The 20279-nt window shown below is 39.1% G+C and overlaps 1 protein-coding gene across 1 annotated transcript in view; it reads left to right on the top strand.

The window, feature by feature from the left end:
- Positions 1 to 20279, top strand: part of IL17RA (interleukin 17 receptor A) — a 786505-nt gene that overhangs the window by 227356 nt on the left and 538870 nt on the right. The window contains exon 3 of the mRNA XM_044087525.1: positions 3391 to 3412. Coding sequence (XP_043943460.1) covers positions 3391 to 3412 — 22 coding nt within the window. The remainder of the gene's footprint in view (positions 1 to 3390; positions 3413 to 20279) is intronic.

Raw genomic sequence — 20279 nt, forward strand, 5'->3', positions numbered from 1 at the left:
TAGACAGGTTACCAGACGAGATCAGACAGGAGACCCCATGGACTATGATGTTTGCAGATGACATTGTGATCTGTAGTGAGAGTAGGGAACAGGTGGTGGAGATATGCTGTAGAGAGAAGAGGAATGAAGGTCAGCAGGACTAAGACAGAATATATGTGTGTAAATGAGAGGGAGGATAGAGGAATGGTGAGGATGCAGGGAGTAGAGTTGACGAAGGTGGATGAGTTTAAATACTTGGGATCAACAGTTCAGAGTAATGGTGAGTGTGGAAGAGAGGTGAAGAAGAGAGTACGAGCATGGTGGAATTGTTGGAGAAGAGTGTCAGGAGTGATTTGTGACAGACGAGTACCAGTAAGAATGAAAGGGAAGGTCTACAAGAGGGTAGTGAGACCAGCTATGTTATATGGGTTGGAGACGGTGGCATTTACAAAAAGGCAAGAGTCAGAGCAGGACGTGGCAGAGTTAAAGATGTTAAGATTTGCACTCTGTGTGACAAGGATGGACAGGATTATGAATCCGTATATTACAGGGTCAGCTCAGGTTGGACGGTTTGGAGACAAAGCCAGAGAGGCGAGATTGCATTGGTTTGGACATGTGCTGAGGAGGGATGCTGAGTATGTTGGGAAAAGGATGCTAAGGATGAAGCTGCCAGGTAAGAGGAAAAGTGGAAGGCCTAAGATAAGGTTTATGGATGTGGTGAGAGAGGACATGCAGGTGGTTGGTGTGACAGAGCAAGATGCAGAGGACAGGAAGAAATGGAAACAGATGATCTGCTGTGGCGACCCCTAATGGGAACAGCCGAAAAAGATGAAGAATTGAAGTTGATTAAACTGTCCCATTTAGGAGAAAAAATAATATAGCAGCCATTTGCTTTCAGTCTGTACTTCATATGCTTAATATGCTGCTGTGTAGTGGCAGACCTGATACTGGGCTGTTGGATGACATCTGTTCTCTAACAGAGTATTGTAGTTAAGTACCTACCATTTTCTAACATAGAACAAATCCATTGCTCCCACTCAGTACTCAAAGATAGGGAGTTGTGACTGACGGGCATCATTAAGCCTTGTTTTACAGAATTCTCCGAGTAGTACTTTTTGATAACAGATTTGTGAAAGACATAATGGAGGTAGAGAATATGGGGGTACTGACATCAATTAACATTTTTGAATTAGGATGTTATGGATGTCACCATTTGTTAGGTATTATTTCATCCTAATGTCTGTTGAAATATTCATAGTATATAAATACTGGGGTCCCAGGAGTTGCACACTAAGAATGCATACTGTGAGACTTTATTAGAAATGTTGTAGATTGAGCAGCAGTTTTGTTTCAAGAGCTCTTTCTTTGAATTTCTGTAATGCAACTTAATACCAAAGTTAAATTCTTCCAAGTGTTGCAAACTATCAACAAAAAGCAGGTAGGACTCTTTTAATTGTGTAAGTCAATGACCTTGTTTCTTTCACTTACACTGTTCCGTTTTGGACCAGCGTATAGTTTGTTAGAGATTGGCAGACAATAGGGTAAGGGAATTTCTTTTTCATCACTGTAGTGGGATCTCAGAGTTGAAATATTCTCTTGGGCTGTGCCTGCAAATGATCTGTTGTGGTCAGTGTACTACCCCAGTAAACAAACTAAATAAGTAAATTAAACTTGCAGGGGTGTCGAGGGGTGCAGGGCAGCTTACCCTTTTGCAAAAACAATGCTTTTAGTAATTTTTTTTAACTCTTTTTGTGCATTTGATGAGTTTGATGGAACCTTTTCAGTTTGGGTGTTTCTGTTTGATGATATCAGTTCTTGGTGTAAGTGAACATCAATAAACTGATATTAATCTGAGCAGCTAATATTAAAATGGTGGTGGTGCTGCGGTAGCGTTGTCGCCTCATATCAAGACTGCTGCTCAATCTAAAACATTTCTAATAAAGTCTCACAGTATGCATTCTTAGTGTGCAACTCCTGGGACCCCAGTATTTATATACTATGAATATTTCAACAGACATTAGGATGAAATAATACCTAACAAATGGTGACATTCGATTCTCAGCTAGAGCGTCTTCTGTGTGGAGGCATACGTGAATGGGGCGCGCCTTCGTTGAAGGTTGTGCGTCAGGGCTGGTAACTCAGTACGTAAAAATCCACTACCAATCATTAGCGGACCGGAGTTCCGCTGTGGCAACCCCTAACCGGGAAATGCCGAAAGACACAAACAAACATTAATATTGGAATACATGCTCAACTAATTAAAGTGCCTGGAAAATTAGGGGAATCTGTCACAAGCTTTGAACAGCTGATTTTGCCACTGTGCCAAAGGGGGGAATAATTTTGTAAGCTACTAGTTTCACATATACTGAAGTTCGAATTGCTTCATCTTGCTGAGCTGGTCTACCAAGTATAAGTGATAGGTATAACTTAAGATGAGCACTTAAAAAGTGGTTGATTACAGTAGGTTGGGTTTTATTTTGGGGAGGCTTGTCATGCCTGGTAAATGTTAATCAGACATTGGGTGTATAATTAGAGATGGGCACACCTTTGTCTGAAAATCATTAGTAGTGTCTTGATTAAAAAAAAAAGTTTAGATTTGCTTAAATTCACTCTTTCACAGTTTATTTAGGCCTGTTCTTGAAGATGATGTGATATTTAGCTTGGAAGTGGATTGAGGTTCTTGGATCTGTGAGATTAAGATCACTGGTAATGAAAAACATAAAAGCCTGAACATGATTCTCTGGTAAAGCACATAAAATGTTTTTCAGTAAAGAGTGGTCATTAGCCAGAAAGATGCACTAAAGTCTGTTAATGATGTGACATTAGAACTATTTTTGAAGAAGTTGTGTATACTGTCTGAGTAGCTTAAGTTTATAAAGCAGATCATAACTGAAGAGATAGACGGCCTCAGCCAGATCTATGAAAATAGCAGCTACTGGGAACTTTTTCTTATTTTGTAAATACTTTGAGACTGTTGAAGAGAATTTCATTGGATGGCCTGGAGTGTTATCTGGATTTTTTTAAAACTGATAAGAGTATGGAATATTTATGCATTTTGATGAGCGTGTATCATGTTTGTGCAGTAGCTAGATCACCTTGAGTTTTCAAACATCAGTTTGGCCTTTCCTTCATGAAGGAATGCAGCTAAATTTTTTCTGGTTAGAACTGCTACATCCAATGTGAAACACACTGAGAATATTTCTAGAAATGATGTCAGGATATTTATCAAAACACAAATTGTGTGTGTTTTGTTGCATACATCTGATGTTAATAACTGTATGATGACCTAACAGTTAGTATGCTGGGAACTCAAAGTCCCTCCAAATTATGGATTGTTGAACTGAAATAGTTTTGGATGACAAAAAAAAGTCTTTGCATGATTCTCATGCTGTTTTCTTTTTTGTCAAACAGGGACTGAACTGCACTTTGATCTGTAAGTATTTATTTTTATATGATTATGCATTTTGCAGTAAGTTTAAGGAATATTTCTTACATGACCTCTTTAACAGTTAAGAAGAGCCTAGAAATCTGCATGCTGTGATTTAATTCACTACAGAGTATTATTATGTCATAAGAGGTCTGCAGTGCCCCTGAAATAATTGTCTTCAGTGATTACATACAAATAAAGAGGTTTCTTGTGGTGCCAGATATCCTTTTCTTAATAGTCATACATTTGGTCATTAAATTCTCTGGCCGATGTGACTAGTAACATTGCATCATACTGTAGCAAAATGTTAAGTCTGGATTTGGTCACTGTAATTAATGAATTGTGACGTGAAACTCATGCATTTGTTTTGTGTATTTACTAACCCAAGTGGGTTAAGTTCCAGTGACCTTTTTTTCCTTCGGAATGATCAAGGCTAAACTGAAAACAAAAACAGAAACTGTATACAAGGAAGAATACAGGTAGCATATAAAGTAAAGTATCAGTAGATAACACACCCCATTCAGATGTGTAGTGGGATGTTGAACATAGCTGTAGAAATGTAGATGTTCTGCTGGAGAGTGCAAAAGTAAATTGGGACAGAAGAACCCCCTGCCACTGACTTGTGTGGAAATACTCCACACCAGCCACCAACTCACACAGATTCATCCCATCTTTTTGCATTTTCTTTATGTGGAAACTATTTTTGTGACTTCTGCTTGCCTTTTATATGAAATCTATTTGTGTCTTCTGCTTGCTTTTTATATGAAAACTATTTTTGTATTGACTGTACGTGTGCAGCAACACAATGTTTTCCATTAGGTGACACTAGACAGAATATGCACAGTAGCAAGTTTTCTTAGGACTGCCCTTCATTTGTAGCCTTGTCATTTGTAGATGACATTCTGTGCAACTGAAATGCAGCTTGACCCCTGTGAACCTGTCTTTGTCTTCATGGACACTGTCTTCTGCATTGAAATCAGAGAGAAGTTGTTGATTTGCAGCCCCCTTGATTTCATTTTAAAATACAGCCCTGCTGTCCTGTTATTGTGCCACTCATCTTCTGCTGCATTTGAACTGTTTAACATAACAAATGCCTTTTGCACTGCAGTTCAACCACTTCTGCTCATAACTATGATTCCTGTTTACAGGTTGCATATAAGTAAAATTTTGTACTGTATAAAATTAGTTTTGCTTTTCTTCGAGTGATGAACATGTACCTTGAACCCTCCTACCTGCCCTTCATGTTTTTCTGGAATATAATACACCCCATTTATTTTCCTGCTGTCACTATTTCAGGCTTACTATATTACTGTAAGACGAAAAAAGCAACACTACTACCTACCTTTTGGCAGTGCAGCTAGCTTTGTGTATTTTAGTTGGAATACTTTGTGTCTGTAATTGGAGTGACTGGGCTCATACCCACTTGTATTCCTTAATGTTCCTCACCTATTCTGACATGCACCAAAAGAGTTGATGATAAACACATTAGATTCACTGACTGGCACTGTTAACATCTCACTGTCATATTAGAATCATGCAAGGATCCTTAATTCGCCAGAAACATCTTTATGATTTTTCTGAATGAACTATTAACTTATATCAGAATCACATTTATTGGCCACGTATGCACTCATACAAGGAATATGACTCCGGTTCCAGTGACTCTGCAAGAATGAATTATATAAACAACATACATACAACTATTACGAACACGGCAAACGATATACATGCAACTATTAATAACAAGACAAAAAGTAAATATACATATACATACAAGGTGAAAAGTGCAAATCAGTGCAAGAAATACTGAAATAAACTCTGAAAGAAACAAGTATTAACACTATGTAAACAATACTGCAGAATCCTCGGAGGCTTGTGAAAAAGAATACCCCAACCTAGTAAGCGGAGTTAACCGTTTATGAACTTGATGGCCTGTGGAAAAAAATCTGTTCTTATATCTGCTTGTTTTGGTGGGTATTAATGTATAATGCCTGGCTGATGGTAATAGTTCAAAAAGATGGTGGCCTGGATGTGAAGGGTTGGTGTTGATCTTCTCTGCCCTTTTCATGACTCTGGAATAGTACAGGTCCTGTAAGGAGGGCAAACTAGCACCCATGATATTTTTGGCAGACCTGGGTATTCGATGTAACCTGTTTTTGTCATGATTAGACAGAGATCCAAACAACACTGTTATAGATGTGCTAAGAACATACTCAATGACTGCTGTGTAGAACTGAGTCAACAGTTCCTGTGGGAGGTTGAACTTCCTCAGCTGTCACAGAAAGTACATTTGCTGTTCTGCCTTTTTTATGATGGACCCAACATTGGTCTCCCACTTAAAGTCCTGGGAGGTTATAGATCCCAAAAACTTGAAGGAGTCCACAACTGACACAGCAGTATTAAATATAAAGAAGGGGAATAATATTGTAGTACCACTCCTAAAGTCCACTGTCATCTTCTTAGTTTTAAGAGTGTTCAGTTCCAGATTATTCTGACTATACCAAAGGGCCAGCTACTCAACCTCCAGTCTGTATGCAGACTCATCACCATTTCTGATGAGCCCGATGATAGTTGTATCGTCTGCATATTTAATAAGTTTGACAGAGGGGTCCTTAGAGGTGCAGTCATTAATGTAGAGGGAGAATAGCAGTGGGGAGAGCACACATCCCAGGGGGCACCTGTATAGCTAGATGTAAATTTCCCCAGTTTCACCTGATGTTTCCTATTGCTTAGAAAATTGGTGATCCATTGACAGGTGCAAGCAGGAACTGAAAGCTGAGAGAGTTTCAAGTGAAGACGTTCTGGAATTATTGCATTAAAAGACAAAATAAATCACCAAAGCAGTTAAAGGACTTCGAAGTACCAGAAATACACCCCAAAAAATAAAACAAAGAAGTCTAATGCCCTCAGATAAAAAAGTTTAATAAAATAACAAAGCTTTCAAGTAAAAACTCTTCATCTGTGTTTAAAATTCAAGGTCACTGAGAACCTTTTAAACAACATGCAACCAATTAGTTAAAACAATCAATTAACTCATTAAAATACTTTAAAGTGCCCATACAAAAATTCACTGCAGTATTAGCTTAGTTCTTCCATAACTTAACTTACTAAAGCATTTGTATAACATCATGTTTATCTTTCAGAATAGGTTTGATACACTTGTATTCAGTCCAGGAAAATGGTCTGCTCAAAAGAAATTTATCCATTTATATTCACGCAGTTCTGTTTTATTAATGATATCTCCCCCATTTTCATGCATACAGTTAACTTGTAAAATCCTGAACTTGAATCTATGTTCTGTTCTGTCACTAAATATATGTTTTGCTAAAGTATTAGTTAACACATTTCTACGTACATCTGAAAGATGACTGCTTATCTATCTTTTAGTTTTTTATTGGTTCTACCACATTATACCACATTTTCAGTAGTACAGGTCCCTCTTGCTCTGAAAGAGAAACTTTCTCCACTTATAGGATGTTTAAAGAACCTATCAGTACATATATCACTACAATGGACACAATTATAACAAGGAATAGTGCCCATTTTATATATACCAGTCTTACGGTTTTAACTAATTGACTGCATGTTGTTTAAAAGGTTCTCAGTGACCTTGAATTTTAAGCACCGATGAAGAGTTTTTACTTGAAAGCTTTGTTATTTTATTAAACTTTTTTATCTGAGGGCATTGAACTTTGTTTTATTTTTTGAATTATTGTATTAAATGCAGAGCTGAAGTCCACAAACAGAATGCTTGCATATGTCCCTGGGTTATCAAGATGTTGCAAGATATAGTGCAGGCCCATATTAACTGCATCATCAACTGACTGGTTCTTTCGATAAGCAAACTGAAGGGGGTCTAATAAGGGAGCTGTAATACCCTTCAAGTGAGCTAACACCAGGCTCTCAAAAGTCTTCCTGACCACTGATGTCAAAGCAACAGGCTTGTAGTCATACAGTCCAGTTGTAGTGGATTTTTTAGGCACTGGAATGATTGTGGCTTGTTTAAAACATAAGGGAACTTCACACAGCTCTAATGATTTATTAAAAATCTGAGTAAAAACAGGAGCCAATTGATCGGCACATGTTTTTAAACAGGAGGGTGAAACCCCATCTGGACCAGCTGCTTTCTTCATTTGCTGTCTTTTAAAAGAGTGATACACAACCTCCTCAGAGATATATAATGCAGGCTGAATGTCAGATTGTGTGAAAGGGAGTCATACAAGTCTAAACACTGACAGAACTGGTAAATTTCATTTGTAGCCTCAGGCGTATTAAACCTGCAGTAAAAAGCATTCAAGTCATCAGCCAGCTGGTAATTAGCTGCAGTGTAGGGGGATGGTTTTCTGTAGTTCTAAAGTTTTGTAGACCCTTCCACACTAATGCAGGATAATTGGCTAAAGACTGTTTTTTCAGCTTTTCAGAATAGTTCTTTTTAGCCACATCTATAGGCATCTTCCTTTGCTTGACAAAGCTACTTAAGTTTAGCAGTAAACCAGGGTTTGCTGTTGTTGAATTTTATTTATTTTATTTTATTTTACATTTGTTGACTAGGATAGTCTGACTGGATATATGTCCATTTTCAGAGGAGGCCCTGGGAGAAAAGCTCCACATACCAAAAAAGACAGTACATACATCACTGAGTGATAAACTCAGGCAGACATGTTTAGAAAAATATAGACAAAGAATACAGGCAGATATCAATGTACACAATGTGCCGGCATTGCATCTGATTGGCAAAGACGTATCAGAATATATGAACATAGAATACAGTCATATCTCATAATTCACAAAGCTTAGACATTCAAATGCTGTGAGGCATAGATACTTGGCTAAACAGCAGGTTGGGTAGCAAGACATGTATTAGTGAAATTGTTAGTCGGGTTTAGAACAATAGCACAGCCAATGAGATGTGAGGTTTTTTTTTAGTTCTCTTTTAAATAGAGGTAGTGAGGTTTCCTTGGTGTAACGGTAGTAGGGAGTAGATTCCATATTTTACCGGTTGATTGGCAAATATAGCATCGCCTGCAGAGTTGTTGGATTTTTGGGTCAGTATCATTAGTTTATCAGCTGAACGTAATGGCCTGGAGGTACTGTGAGGGGTGAGAATATTTTTGAGGGCAGGGGTGTTAGCAGGGTGATTGAGTATTTTATGTGCTACTATAAGCTGGTTGAACTGCAGAAGGATAGTATACTCTAGCCATCCCAGTGCTTTGAGGTTCTGGCAATGGTGGGTCCTAAAAGCCATGCCAGTAGCAAATCTGGCTATATGATTGTAACATCCTGATAATTTGTTGAGATTGGTTTTGGTTGGTTAGTACAAGGGAGGCATACATAAGGGTAGAGAGGAGGTATAATCTTGCAATAGGTACCCTAGCTATGGGGGGGGGGGTGAGGAAAGGTTTGGCTTTGTACAGGGAGCCAAGTTTTTTGTTGACAGACTTAATAGTGTGATTGACATGTTTATCAAATTTAAGGTTGCTGTCTGTTATTACTCCTAGAAGCTTTGTGTGGTCATCAGGGGAGGTAATGGTGTCATTGCTAGATTTGATGTTGAAGGAAGGAGGAGAAATTCTATGGTTAGGGGAGAAAAGTAGTAGCTTGGTTTTGTTAGGATTTATAAGCAGATGGTGATTAGCTAGCCATGTTTCTATCATGCTGAAAGTGGTCTGGGTGAGGGTTAGAAGTTGTGTAGGAAAGGAGGTGGAGCATATTATCGTTGAGTCATCTGCATATTGGATGCAGGTGGCTCCTGGGATGGTGGTGTGCAGATCATTGATAAAGATAGAGAAAAGAAGGGGACCTAGTATGGACCCTCGTGGAACACCTAAGGTTAGAGGAAGTTGTGATGACAGCTTGCTCTGCCATAAGACGGCCTGCTGTCTACCGTTTAGGTAGGACTGAAACCATTGTATTGCGTGTTGGTCTAAACCGATGGTTTGTAGGGTATTGAACAGTGGCTGATGGTTGACCATATCGAAAGCTTTTGAGAGATCTAGGAAGAGTGCTGAAGATAGTTTGTTGTTGTTATGATGAAGATTGATGACATCAGATAAATATAGAAGAGCCGTGGTGGTCTTTGGAATGGCCTAAAGCCATGCTGAGAGTCGGCGAGCTTTCTGTTTTGAATAAGAAAGTGCATGATTTGTTTGTGTATGCATCTTTCCATGATTTTAGCTAGCGGTGAAAGAATGGCTATAGGTCTAAAGTTAGATAATTCTGTGGAACGTCCTCCTTTATGGAGAGGTATAACATGTGATATTTTCCATATTGCTGGGATGGATCCTTCTGAGATGGATCTATTGATCAGAATAGAAAAGGGAAGTGCTATGGCATCAGCTGCTTTTTGAAGATATTCAGCTGGGACGTGGTGGGCAGCTAGTGTAATAGGTTTTAGCTTTTTGAGTAAGGTCCGGATCAGGTAGGTAGGTATGGTTTGAAAGGTAAAAGTCGGTTGGGTGCTGGGTGGATCAGGGCTAGATGCGTCACAGCTGGTGTTTGTGTCCGATGGAGTGAGATGGATAGCTAGAGACTGGATAGTTTCAGTAAAAAAAGGAGTTGAAGCTGTTTGCAATTTCTACAGGGGATTTATCAAGGGCAGCTGATGGGGTAGGGGTGGCAGAACGGCCTGGGTGGAGGAGATTGTTGATACCAGCCCAGAACTTGTGAGGTTTTAGCTGTTATTTTTGTTGTAGGAGGGTGTATTGATTTTTTTTTGTCTAGAATGACAGAATTTTTGGTCTGGTTCCTTAGCTGCCGGTATCTTACTTTTAATTTACTTTTAGCTAATTTTAACCAGGTCTTAGTGGAGACACACATATCTACACAGAAGCTGGCATAAGATGTTACTGTGTCTGCCAGTTCATGCAAGTTAGCAGCAGAATCTTCAATTTTATTTGTATTTTTGTGTTTTTTTATTTTATTTGTATTGTTACTTGCTTTAATAACAGTATATGGCTCTGTTTTATGTAATTTAGAACACAGCTTTCAAACATTTACTGTGATATGGAATTTTAATCTTTTATGTTATATACTTTAATTATGTACACTGGAATTGTAAATTATCTTTTGTATCCCGTTTTTAGCGTACTGAAAACCACTTTTATTATGTTGCCTTGTCTTCACCATCTGGCCCAGGTCAAAGTTGAAAATGATCTGTAGACTGGTTCACATACTAGTTTACCATACATACATACATACATACATACATAAAATAAAGTAAAATATCTCCATTTCTGATTATGTGATTTAATTAGTAGTCATCCAGTGTGCAGTGATTACTTTATCTTAACTCAGATTCCAGGGTTTCAGTTGTAAATTTACATAATTAAACTGCCTTTATATGCCACGTGTTAGTATAATTCCTTAGAAGGTGTGCAGATTGTACCTGTAGTTTGCTAAACAGCACAGGACTTCATCTTCTGGATCTTTTAGGTCTATTCAATTGCTGGTTTTGCCCTTGTATGTTTGCTCAGAATGAAACAGACAGTAGTCTGTTCTGCTCTGCTAGTTGTGGGACTGTTACCATCGGTCATAATGTGAATCAGTAGGATGCTTGTTCTGGATACATAACTATGGTATAATTGCCAGTCAATGAGGTGGGTATTTTAACAGTAAATGTGACAGATGAATTGCAGTTGAGGTCAGTGAGATCAGTGGAAAAAATATCTTAATGCATATTTTGTTCTGAATGATGCAGCAATTATAGTTACATTAAAAATTAGATTATGTGTATCAGTTATTTCCATAAGTTGGGTGGGTATCTTTTATGTCAGCTAGAGAACTCACAGGATGCTTGTTACTGTTTATTCTTTAGCTGTTTTATTTATTTATTTATTGCATTTGTTGGCTGTGAAAATCTGACTGGGCACAGTCTCTTCTTCATTGGAGGCCTGTGGAAAAAAGCTCAAATCGATGCATATTAGATAAAGATTTATACATAGTGTAGAAAAATGGGCATTATACAAGTATATTCCTAGTCTAGTGAATAAAGGCATTTTCTAAAAGTTTATATATATATATATATATATATATATTTTTTTTTGAAAAGTCTTTCAATATTATTTTGAAAAGTCTGCATAGTAATGGCATCATTTGTACAATAAAGCACAGATACAGATTATTGTTTTGAACAAAGGAAGATGATGAGAATCATTCAATATACGGACATAAATTTCAGTGAACCAGCAGCACTGTATACTTCAGTAAGCATTTCGTAATAAAGACATAAATTAAACATAAAGTTGCAGAGAAGTGCCCTTTTATGCTTTATTTTTTTTCTTAGCCATGATTTTTACAGTCCTGCTTACAGCCATATTATGTTGCCGCTCGTATTAAAGCATTCTGTCACACTTTATAAATACATTACAGCACTTCATAACTTAAGTGCCCATGGTGCATTTTTCACAGTATCGTACGCATGTTATGTGGACAGTTTTCTAACAAAATGCTGTGTAGTATTTTGTTAAGGATACACCATAATGATTCTGCTGTACTAGTCAATAGTGGCCAAAACTCTAAATGCTTTTCTAGTTAAGAAGATCATTTTGGAAAATGGATTTGGTTTAGATTGGCTCAGATAACCTTAGGCAACAGGATAACAATCTTTTTAGCTGTGCTGTGCCTCATACTCCCTCTTTTCTTATACGCTGATAGAATGTATAGAAGCAACACATAACTAGCAACATGCATTGCCACTCCCCCACCTTCTTTTACATTAATGAAGGAATCTATAGTGGCGGTGCATGAGCAATGCTATGTATCTCCCCGCTTGTTTTTGGAACAGATAGAGGAATGTACGGAAACAATGCATGAGCAATGTTATGTATCACCCCCCCCCTTCTTTTAGACCATTGAAGGAAAATATATAGGAGTGATACAGTAGCAGTGTTATACAAACAGAGTGTGTAGGAGTGATACGTAAACAGTGTTATATATCACCCCCCCCCCCCATACACATCTTTTACACAGATGAAGAAATATTCAGGAGCAGTGCACGAGCAGTGCTATGTATCACACCCCTCACCTTCTTTTAGACCAATGAAGGAATGTGTATGTATCTGCCAGCTGTGGAGTAATACAGTTGGTTGATACCACATTTTGGTCAGTAGAGGGTATGGCGGTAATACGTTAAGGGGCTGCAGGGGCTTTGTTTCAAACAGAGATGCATAATTCTTTTTGTATTTTGACCATATCATCTATGAATGTACATTCCCTGGAAATGATTGAGGCATTATTGCTGCCCTTTTCTAATCTGTTTGTATGCTACCTGTATTCTTGTAACTCTATTAATGCCTGTATACTTGTGAAGGGGAAGTCTCCAAAACTGCATATAGTATGCACTAAGTAGGTTCATAATTACATAGTAAGTGTCACTCACTAAATCAGGATTCAGAACATTCTAACCATAGTATCTAAACTATATAACAATACAGATACATTCTTTAGTAAAGCCAGATGTTGCATAGCACTCTGGTAACGGCATTTTCCTGAGACATATCATCCAGTACACTCCCAATATGAGGGGCTTTGACACCCCATGATCTCAAAATATACCAACATCAAATTTGCACAGACTCTCAAGAAATTAAAAAGGAGATTAAAAATAACTTGTTTTCTTTACTTCTAGTCAGTTAACCTCAGAATCAGTATAAAAACTAAAACATAGCACCTCCAGCATGCTAGCTGTCAGTAGAATAAAGTGTCTACTAAACATTATAGGTAACGCACAGTGCACCCGTTCAGATGGGTCTTATCAATTGTGTACTGAGATAAATATCTTTCTTTTGTACTGGTGATGCCTCTTCTTGCGTGCCCTTGTATCACACCACTCTTTCTTGATGCTGTCATTGTTTGCTTATCTTTAAGTCGATAATAAGACTATTCACAAATGTCTACTTTTCTTGTTGCTGCTACTTACTGTCTGTTTTTTGTAACCCTTTTTATCCCCCCCCAACTGTTTGTTTCTGAGATGTATTATTTTACATTTTGTTTGATCTGTATTTAAATTGCTATTTTTTTAAAACATTGCTCTGCTGGTATCAGATCACTTCTCATCCTTTATTTGCAAACCTGTTGGCTGACAGGTTCAGTGAAAACTTCAGTCCCCTGTCCCTACCACATATACCCCAAAGCATCCCTAACACCTGTCCCTCACCTAGCATCTCTGAGGTGCAGGTCTTAAATACCCACTCCAAGGCCAAAAACACAGCCTGTATTGGACCAGACAACATATCTCTCTATGTTCTGCAGGGGTTAAAACAGAAATTAGCATCACCATTGAGCACGCTTTTCAGTCACAGCATAAGCACTGGCTTCATCCCAGTGGAATGGAAAATGGCTACCGTCATCCATTTGTATAAAGTGGGTGCATCCGTGGACCCCGGGAACGATAGACCCATTAGCCTGACCAGCCTTATCTGCAAGGCCATGGATTGAATCATCATGGACCTTGTTAACAAAGATGTAGGAAATCTTCAAACGCTTGACCCCCCCCCCCACCCAGTTTGGCTTTGTCAAGGGGGAGATCATGCCTATTAAACTTGGTGGACTTTTTCGAGACAGTCACCAAAGCCCTAGACGAGGCCAGATTTTTGCATATGGCCTCCCTAGACTTAGCTCAATAAAACATACACTGCAACAGTAGAAAAAAATATACACCAGAGCCATGGTCACTATCCAGTCTTTACTGTGCTTCCTAGTACCTCGGCAGACTTGCCTTCCAGGGAACAATTAGCATCAGGGACAGTCTGTTTTTTATACAAATAATTTGCCAATTAAACAATCTAACAATCTGACAATAAATACTGAGTCATGGTGACTTAGTAACAAATATCAGAGCTGATAATTGTTCAGGCTTATTTGTTGCTAAGTCACCAGTAAAGACTGGATAGTGATCGTGGTTCTGGTGTATGTTTTTTTTTTTTTTTCTTCCTCCCTAGACTTAGCCAAGGCCTTTGACACTATCCCCCACTCAGGCATCAGTGATAAACTCACCCAGCTGGGTTTCATCCCATATATGGTCAGGTGGGTTGCAAACTGACTCATACGGTCAAAATAAGGGACTCCACCTCCTCCAGCAGACCAGTAACCAGTGGTGTTCCACAGGAATTGGTTCTGGGACACCTGCTGTTCAAAACCTACTTCTCTGAACTACAAACTAAAACTAAAGGACTGTGGCAGACAAAGTTTGCTGATGACTGCATATTGGGAGTGATCATTGAAACCCCTAGAGATGTCAGCATCCTGCAAGAAGGTCTTACTCAGACTAATGACCGGTGCCAAAGTCATGGTCTGAAACTTAATGCAAAAAAATGCATTGTCATCCCTTTCAGCAAGAGAGATTTTCCCACAGATTAAAACTTCAATAGCAATACCTTAAGCACACAGTCAGTGGTGAGGGATTTGGGCACACAGGTTGACATCAACCTTAACTTTGATCACCATGTCTCCACAGCGGTAAGAAGGGCATTTTATATTACTCATCTCATAAGTAAAGGCCTTTCCTCCAGAAAAAAAGAGGTTATAACCCCGCTGTACTCTTTCGTCAGGCCAATAACCGAGTACAATGCTTCCTTTGGTATGTTCCTTTCCAAACACGTGCAGCAATTGGAGACCACAGAGGTTCCTTACAAAGAAAATTCAGAATCCTCAAGATCTGTCTTATGTGAATAGACTAAAAACATTGTCACTTTACTTTGTATTGTTCAGACTGCTCAGAGGTGACCTCTGCCTTGTAATATAGAGCAATCTCTGACTCAAATGGCACATGGGTCACTCCCTTAAAGGACCCTAACCAAGTATGTGATCTCAACAGAACTTGCTGGAGAGACAGATTTGTCTCACAGAAATTGTCCCACTTTTGGAATAAGCATCCTAATCATGTTAAATAAAGCCTCTTGTTGGCCCCATTTAAGTGTAATTTGGAAAATTGGATGAGTAACCGGAAATTCACCCTGGGGGTTCCACCAGTGTCCCTCTTGAACAGGGGCAGTATGTGCTGATTTTAGTGCTACTTGAACCAGACACCCTTGGGAACATGGGTTGAACTTGAGTAGGCTTGTAAGGACCCTGGGGCCATTAGCCTAGTAACCTCCTATGATCTCTGTGCCATTGGCACAAACACACACACACACACACACACACACACACACACACACACACACACACACACACACACACAAAACAGCCATGATTGCCCTTCATACAGATGAATCTGAGAAAGATGTCATCAAATTTAATGATCCAGCCAAGAAATTCCAAAAGTATAAATGCACAAGCTGTGTTACGGTTGCTTCATATTACCATAATATAGATCAAGTGCCTCCTAGTGAAATCATACTGACTAACAGTATTTAAATATAAGGAGAGAAAAATGAGGTATTTCACTTTAGCTTTATTAGTCAGTAGTATTTAGACTTGAGCAGTTTATTTTGAAACAGCTTTACAAGAGAACATCTGCAGTTTTCCTTACCGCCATGAAAACAGCTGAACACAGAAATACACAAGCTTTGTCATTTCCAGATACTGACTGCAGTGGCAGTGGGCTGCAGTAATATGATAGGGCAAATGGAGGGAGAGACAGAAAAGACATTACAGATATCATGCACCATATAAAAGCACGATGATAAGAAGTTAATGCTATCAGTTCTTGAGTGTTCATGTCTAAAAATGCTTTATAAATGGAGATAGTTCTTTAAAAAAGTGTTATACTGGTGTAAGGGAGTGCTTTGTTTGAGAGGTCAGTACTACCAGTGACATATGAAATAGTGAGAAGCAAACGATGGAAGTTGTTAAGAGATGAAAGGATGTTCTCCCTTTACTAAGCTGGTAGGTTTTTTGAAACATTCTACCACCAGAAGTACTGGAAACTGATGAGAGTCAGTATCATAAAGAGTACAAAGAAATACTTATAAACTATAAGGTGGCCTTGAGGGCCAGAAAGACGTGCAGTAATCAAGTTAGTGTTCAGAAGAGCTTTGTAAAATTGGGGGCTCCTTTCTGCCTTCTACTGCTTATCCTTGTGACATTATCATGCATATTCGTCTTGCTTTTAAATGTCATTTCAGAAGACTAGCACACTAGTGCTGTTTATTGACTGACTATGAAAGGCTTACATTGACTTGCTCAGTCTGTGTTAGTTCCATTTTCTGTTTGCTTGTGTGCTTAGAGTAAGTTGTTGATTCCTCTTACCGTCTTTGTTTACTGCTCATTGGAGTGATATCTTTAGTTTCAAACTATTGATGTTAATGGTGCTGTAAGATTAATGCGTAGCAGAGAATGAGCAGTCATTCTTCATATTTTATAAAACTGATCTTTTTTTCTACAAGTCAGGTTGACATTGGAGCGAGAATATGCAAGTCACACACACACACACACACACACACATACACACAATATAACGCAGATACCCTTCAAGAGAGCCATGGACTAAAACTTAATGTGAAGAATGTATAATAGTACCCTGTGGAAATACAGTCATCCCTGGAAATTACCACATTGATAATGTACCCCTCAAAGGTAGACCTGGTAGTCAGGGATGTGGGAATGCATGTTGATAGTAACCTGATCTTTGACTGTCATGAGTCTACTGTGATGAGAAATCAGTCTACTTTGCACAACTTAAAAGTAACATCCAGATCCAAGAGGATCATTGTTCCACTGTACTTGGCTCTCATCAGACCAGTCAGCAAGTACAGTGTACCCTTTGACATGGACAGGACCAGGCATTTACAACAGATTGAAAGACCACAGAGGTTCCCTACAAAAAGAAGTGAACAAGTCCTATATGGAACATCTCAAACTATATCCCTGTACTAGGTCTAGGTCTCCAACAGATTGCTGTGCAGCTATCTATGCCTACCCTGCAAAGCATCCTCTGATCCCCCACTAATGGATTTGTTATACATCCGCAAAACAGATCGCATCAGAAATACCCAAGGTTCATCATATTGAACACTGCTATGGGTTATATCCCGCCAAGGATATAATGGATATAACAGCCAACCAGCTTCCAAAGCTTCGGGACACCTTCCGCATACTCAAACTATAATTCAGCTTAAGCTGAGCTGATTAAAAAGGCAGGGTTGGACACCAAGCCCTTCAGAGAATTCCTGCCATTGAAGAGAGTGCTCCTCTGCGGGCTTTTGAGGATTGATGGTCAGCTTATGCTGTTCCTTAAAAAAAAAACATGTTTGTTTTATTGTACTTTCATTTTGGGAAGTATTTCTTAAGCTAGGAGTTTGTGTTTTAATGGACTGTCAAGACTTAAATGTACTTTTAAAATGGGGGGGGGGGTGCACTTTTTCCGTGTCAGTTTTAAAAGTTGTTTAAAGTAATTGAAAGCCTTTTTTCTCTGAAGAATTTGTGTCTGTGTTTATTCACTTTTTGGGGCTGACAAAGTATTTTGAAATGCTACATGTCCCTTGATCGGCCCTTCTTCCAGTCATAAAAAAATAAAAAGTTTAGCAAACAGCCTTTGCCACAACACCAGCCTAGTAGTTTGCCTAAATTTCAGGTGGGTGACACTGCTCTGCCCATAGCTTGTTCCAGATACCACACATCTTTTACCTTGGATATCTCGGGTGTAGCACTTATTGCCACTGTAGACCAGGTCCACATCCTCTGCAGCTGTTGGGGTCCCTTCAGTGGTCAAGGGAGAGCCACTCTATCAGTCCTGGAACAGGGAAGATTTCCCCTGTGTTCTCAAAATATTGTGCCCATCCCTGCCATTATTAAATGCTGGCCCCATGTGACTTGTTAGAAACAGAAAAGTAAACACATATCTACTCCTCCTCAAACTTCCTTAGACAGGAATAGTTTACTGGGTCTAGCTCACGGTTTAATTCAAGCAATTGATCCTTCTTATAAGGTGGCTTATGGTAAAAGAGAGAGGGATACCTTTTTTCCTGAAGAGAATTAAAATTCTAAATATTCAGGAAGAAAAGGGACGAGTTCAGGGTTTTCCCCTCAGTTTTCTGATTCAGACTCGAGAGCAGTTCAGCTTCTAATTCTCCCTGTGGGGAGTTCTTTCTCCAAGACTATTTCTAGAATATGCCAGTGTTTCTAGTAGGAAGACACTAAGGTTTTTCAGTACTTCAGAAAATCCTGTGAGCTGTTACAGAAGGAGTTTCAAGAACATTCACCCATTCCTCCATTCTGTCAGCTTTAGAGGATGTGTGTAAGTCACTGCCTGTATTTTTCTGGATAGTCAGCCTGTTTCCCCCTAAAAAGGCAGCTAGAATATCTGACGTTCCTCAGTCATTCTTTCCAAACTTGACCCAGCAGCTATAGCTTTCATTAATCCTATTGCTGTAAACATTTAGTTAATTCCAGTCCTACACTTTATGACAAGAATGAGAAGATTATAAGTATGGGAAAAAAGTGTATGCGTCTGCAATTCTGATTTTCAGAATTTTAAATCGTTAGGCTCATATGTTAAAGTTTACTCTAATTGTGAAAATATGAGGAACGTTTTGTTTGCAGCTTCTTTTTGTGGGAGAAATCTACTTTAAATAATTTTTTTTTCCACTGTGCAAGTCATTACACATTGCTTTAAGTGTGTGTATGACTGAGTTGATACTTCTTCCAGGGCTATGGCTTCTGATACTGTACTGAGGAGGTTTGCCTAGCTTCGGTCTCAGAAACTCCCAGATGATGTAAAAAGGAGATTTTAAATTCTCCTTTTGGTAGATATTTAACTTTTGGTTTGTCTGCTTCAGAAGTTATCAAAAAGTCTGATGAAAGGAGTAAGTCGCTGCACGGAATCTGTAAGATTTTTCAGACCTCTTTTTCCAAATTTTCTAAGGGGTTCCGTAACCCCTCATCTAATTTTGGCAAAAAAAAGTCTCAAAAAATGATAGTAAACAGATGTTTGAGAAGAAATGAAGAGGGGTTTCCAAGAAGAATTCAGGGACCCCCAAAAGCAAGGACAGTCCAATGAGTCAGAATGACTATTTAAGGGCTCTTGTTCCCCCTTCCCATCCTAGCAGCCCCTTTCCCTTCCAGAAAGGCTAAATCTCTACTTTTCTCTTTGGCAAAAAGATAGATGTTAAGTTGTCAATCTCGCCTTCATTCTTGCTGGATGGGTTCGGAGCCGATCCTCGGCTCCGACTCGGCACTTGCTAAGCTTGAGAACTCCTTTTACCGGCTCGAGGCAACCCTATATCCCATGATGCAAGGCGAGACTACCTCAGATCTCGTTTGCTGCTTCGCGAAGAGGTCTCTTTTTTTGCCAGCTCAGGTGAGTTTTCTAATTCAACAGAGTTTTCAAGGGTTTCCCCCCCCCTTTTTTCTTATTTTTTTGTTAGTTTATTTCATAGTGTGTATAACTATACTAGTGCCCACCCTATATTCCTCCTTTTGGGTAAAAGTTAAATTTCTCAGTTAGGCCTAAGCCTTCCAGTTCTTTAATCCCTGTCAGTTTGTGTGTGTTTTGGGGTTAATTGTGTGAATTGTTAAGTGTGTGTTTTATTGTTTTTTTCTTAGACTATGTCTAGGGAAGGAAAGGTCTCAGGCTTCAAGAAGTGTGACTCGTGCTGTCAGAAGATGTCTCTGACAGACAGTCACGCTTCTTGTGTGTACTGCCTGGGGCCTTTACACCTGCAGGACTCCTGTGCTATATGCCATTCTTTTAGCCAGAGAGTCCTGCAGGAGAGGAGGAACAAATTGATCCTCCGTGGCTTATTAAAGCCAGAAGGTTCACCGACAAAGACTGGGTCGGGTAAACCTTCCAAGCCACCTAAGGTTCAGGCTACAGTTGTTAAGCCTTCCCCGGTGGCTCCGACTCCTTCGGAGTCGAGATCGGCTCCGGCTGGAGCCGATCTTTCTTCCACTGAGATGGTAGTGTCGGTTCCTTCTGGCTCCGACACACAGTCTC

This window comes from Protopterus annectens, chromosome 11.part0 (assembly GCF_019279795.1).
Source record: "Protopterus annectens isolate FY-2018-M chromosome 11.part0, PAN1.0, whole genome shotgun sequence".
NCBI classification, from domain to species: Eukaryota; Metazoa; Chordata; order Ceratodontiformes; family Protopteridae; genus Protopterus; species Protopterus annectens.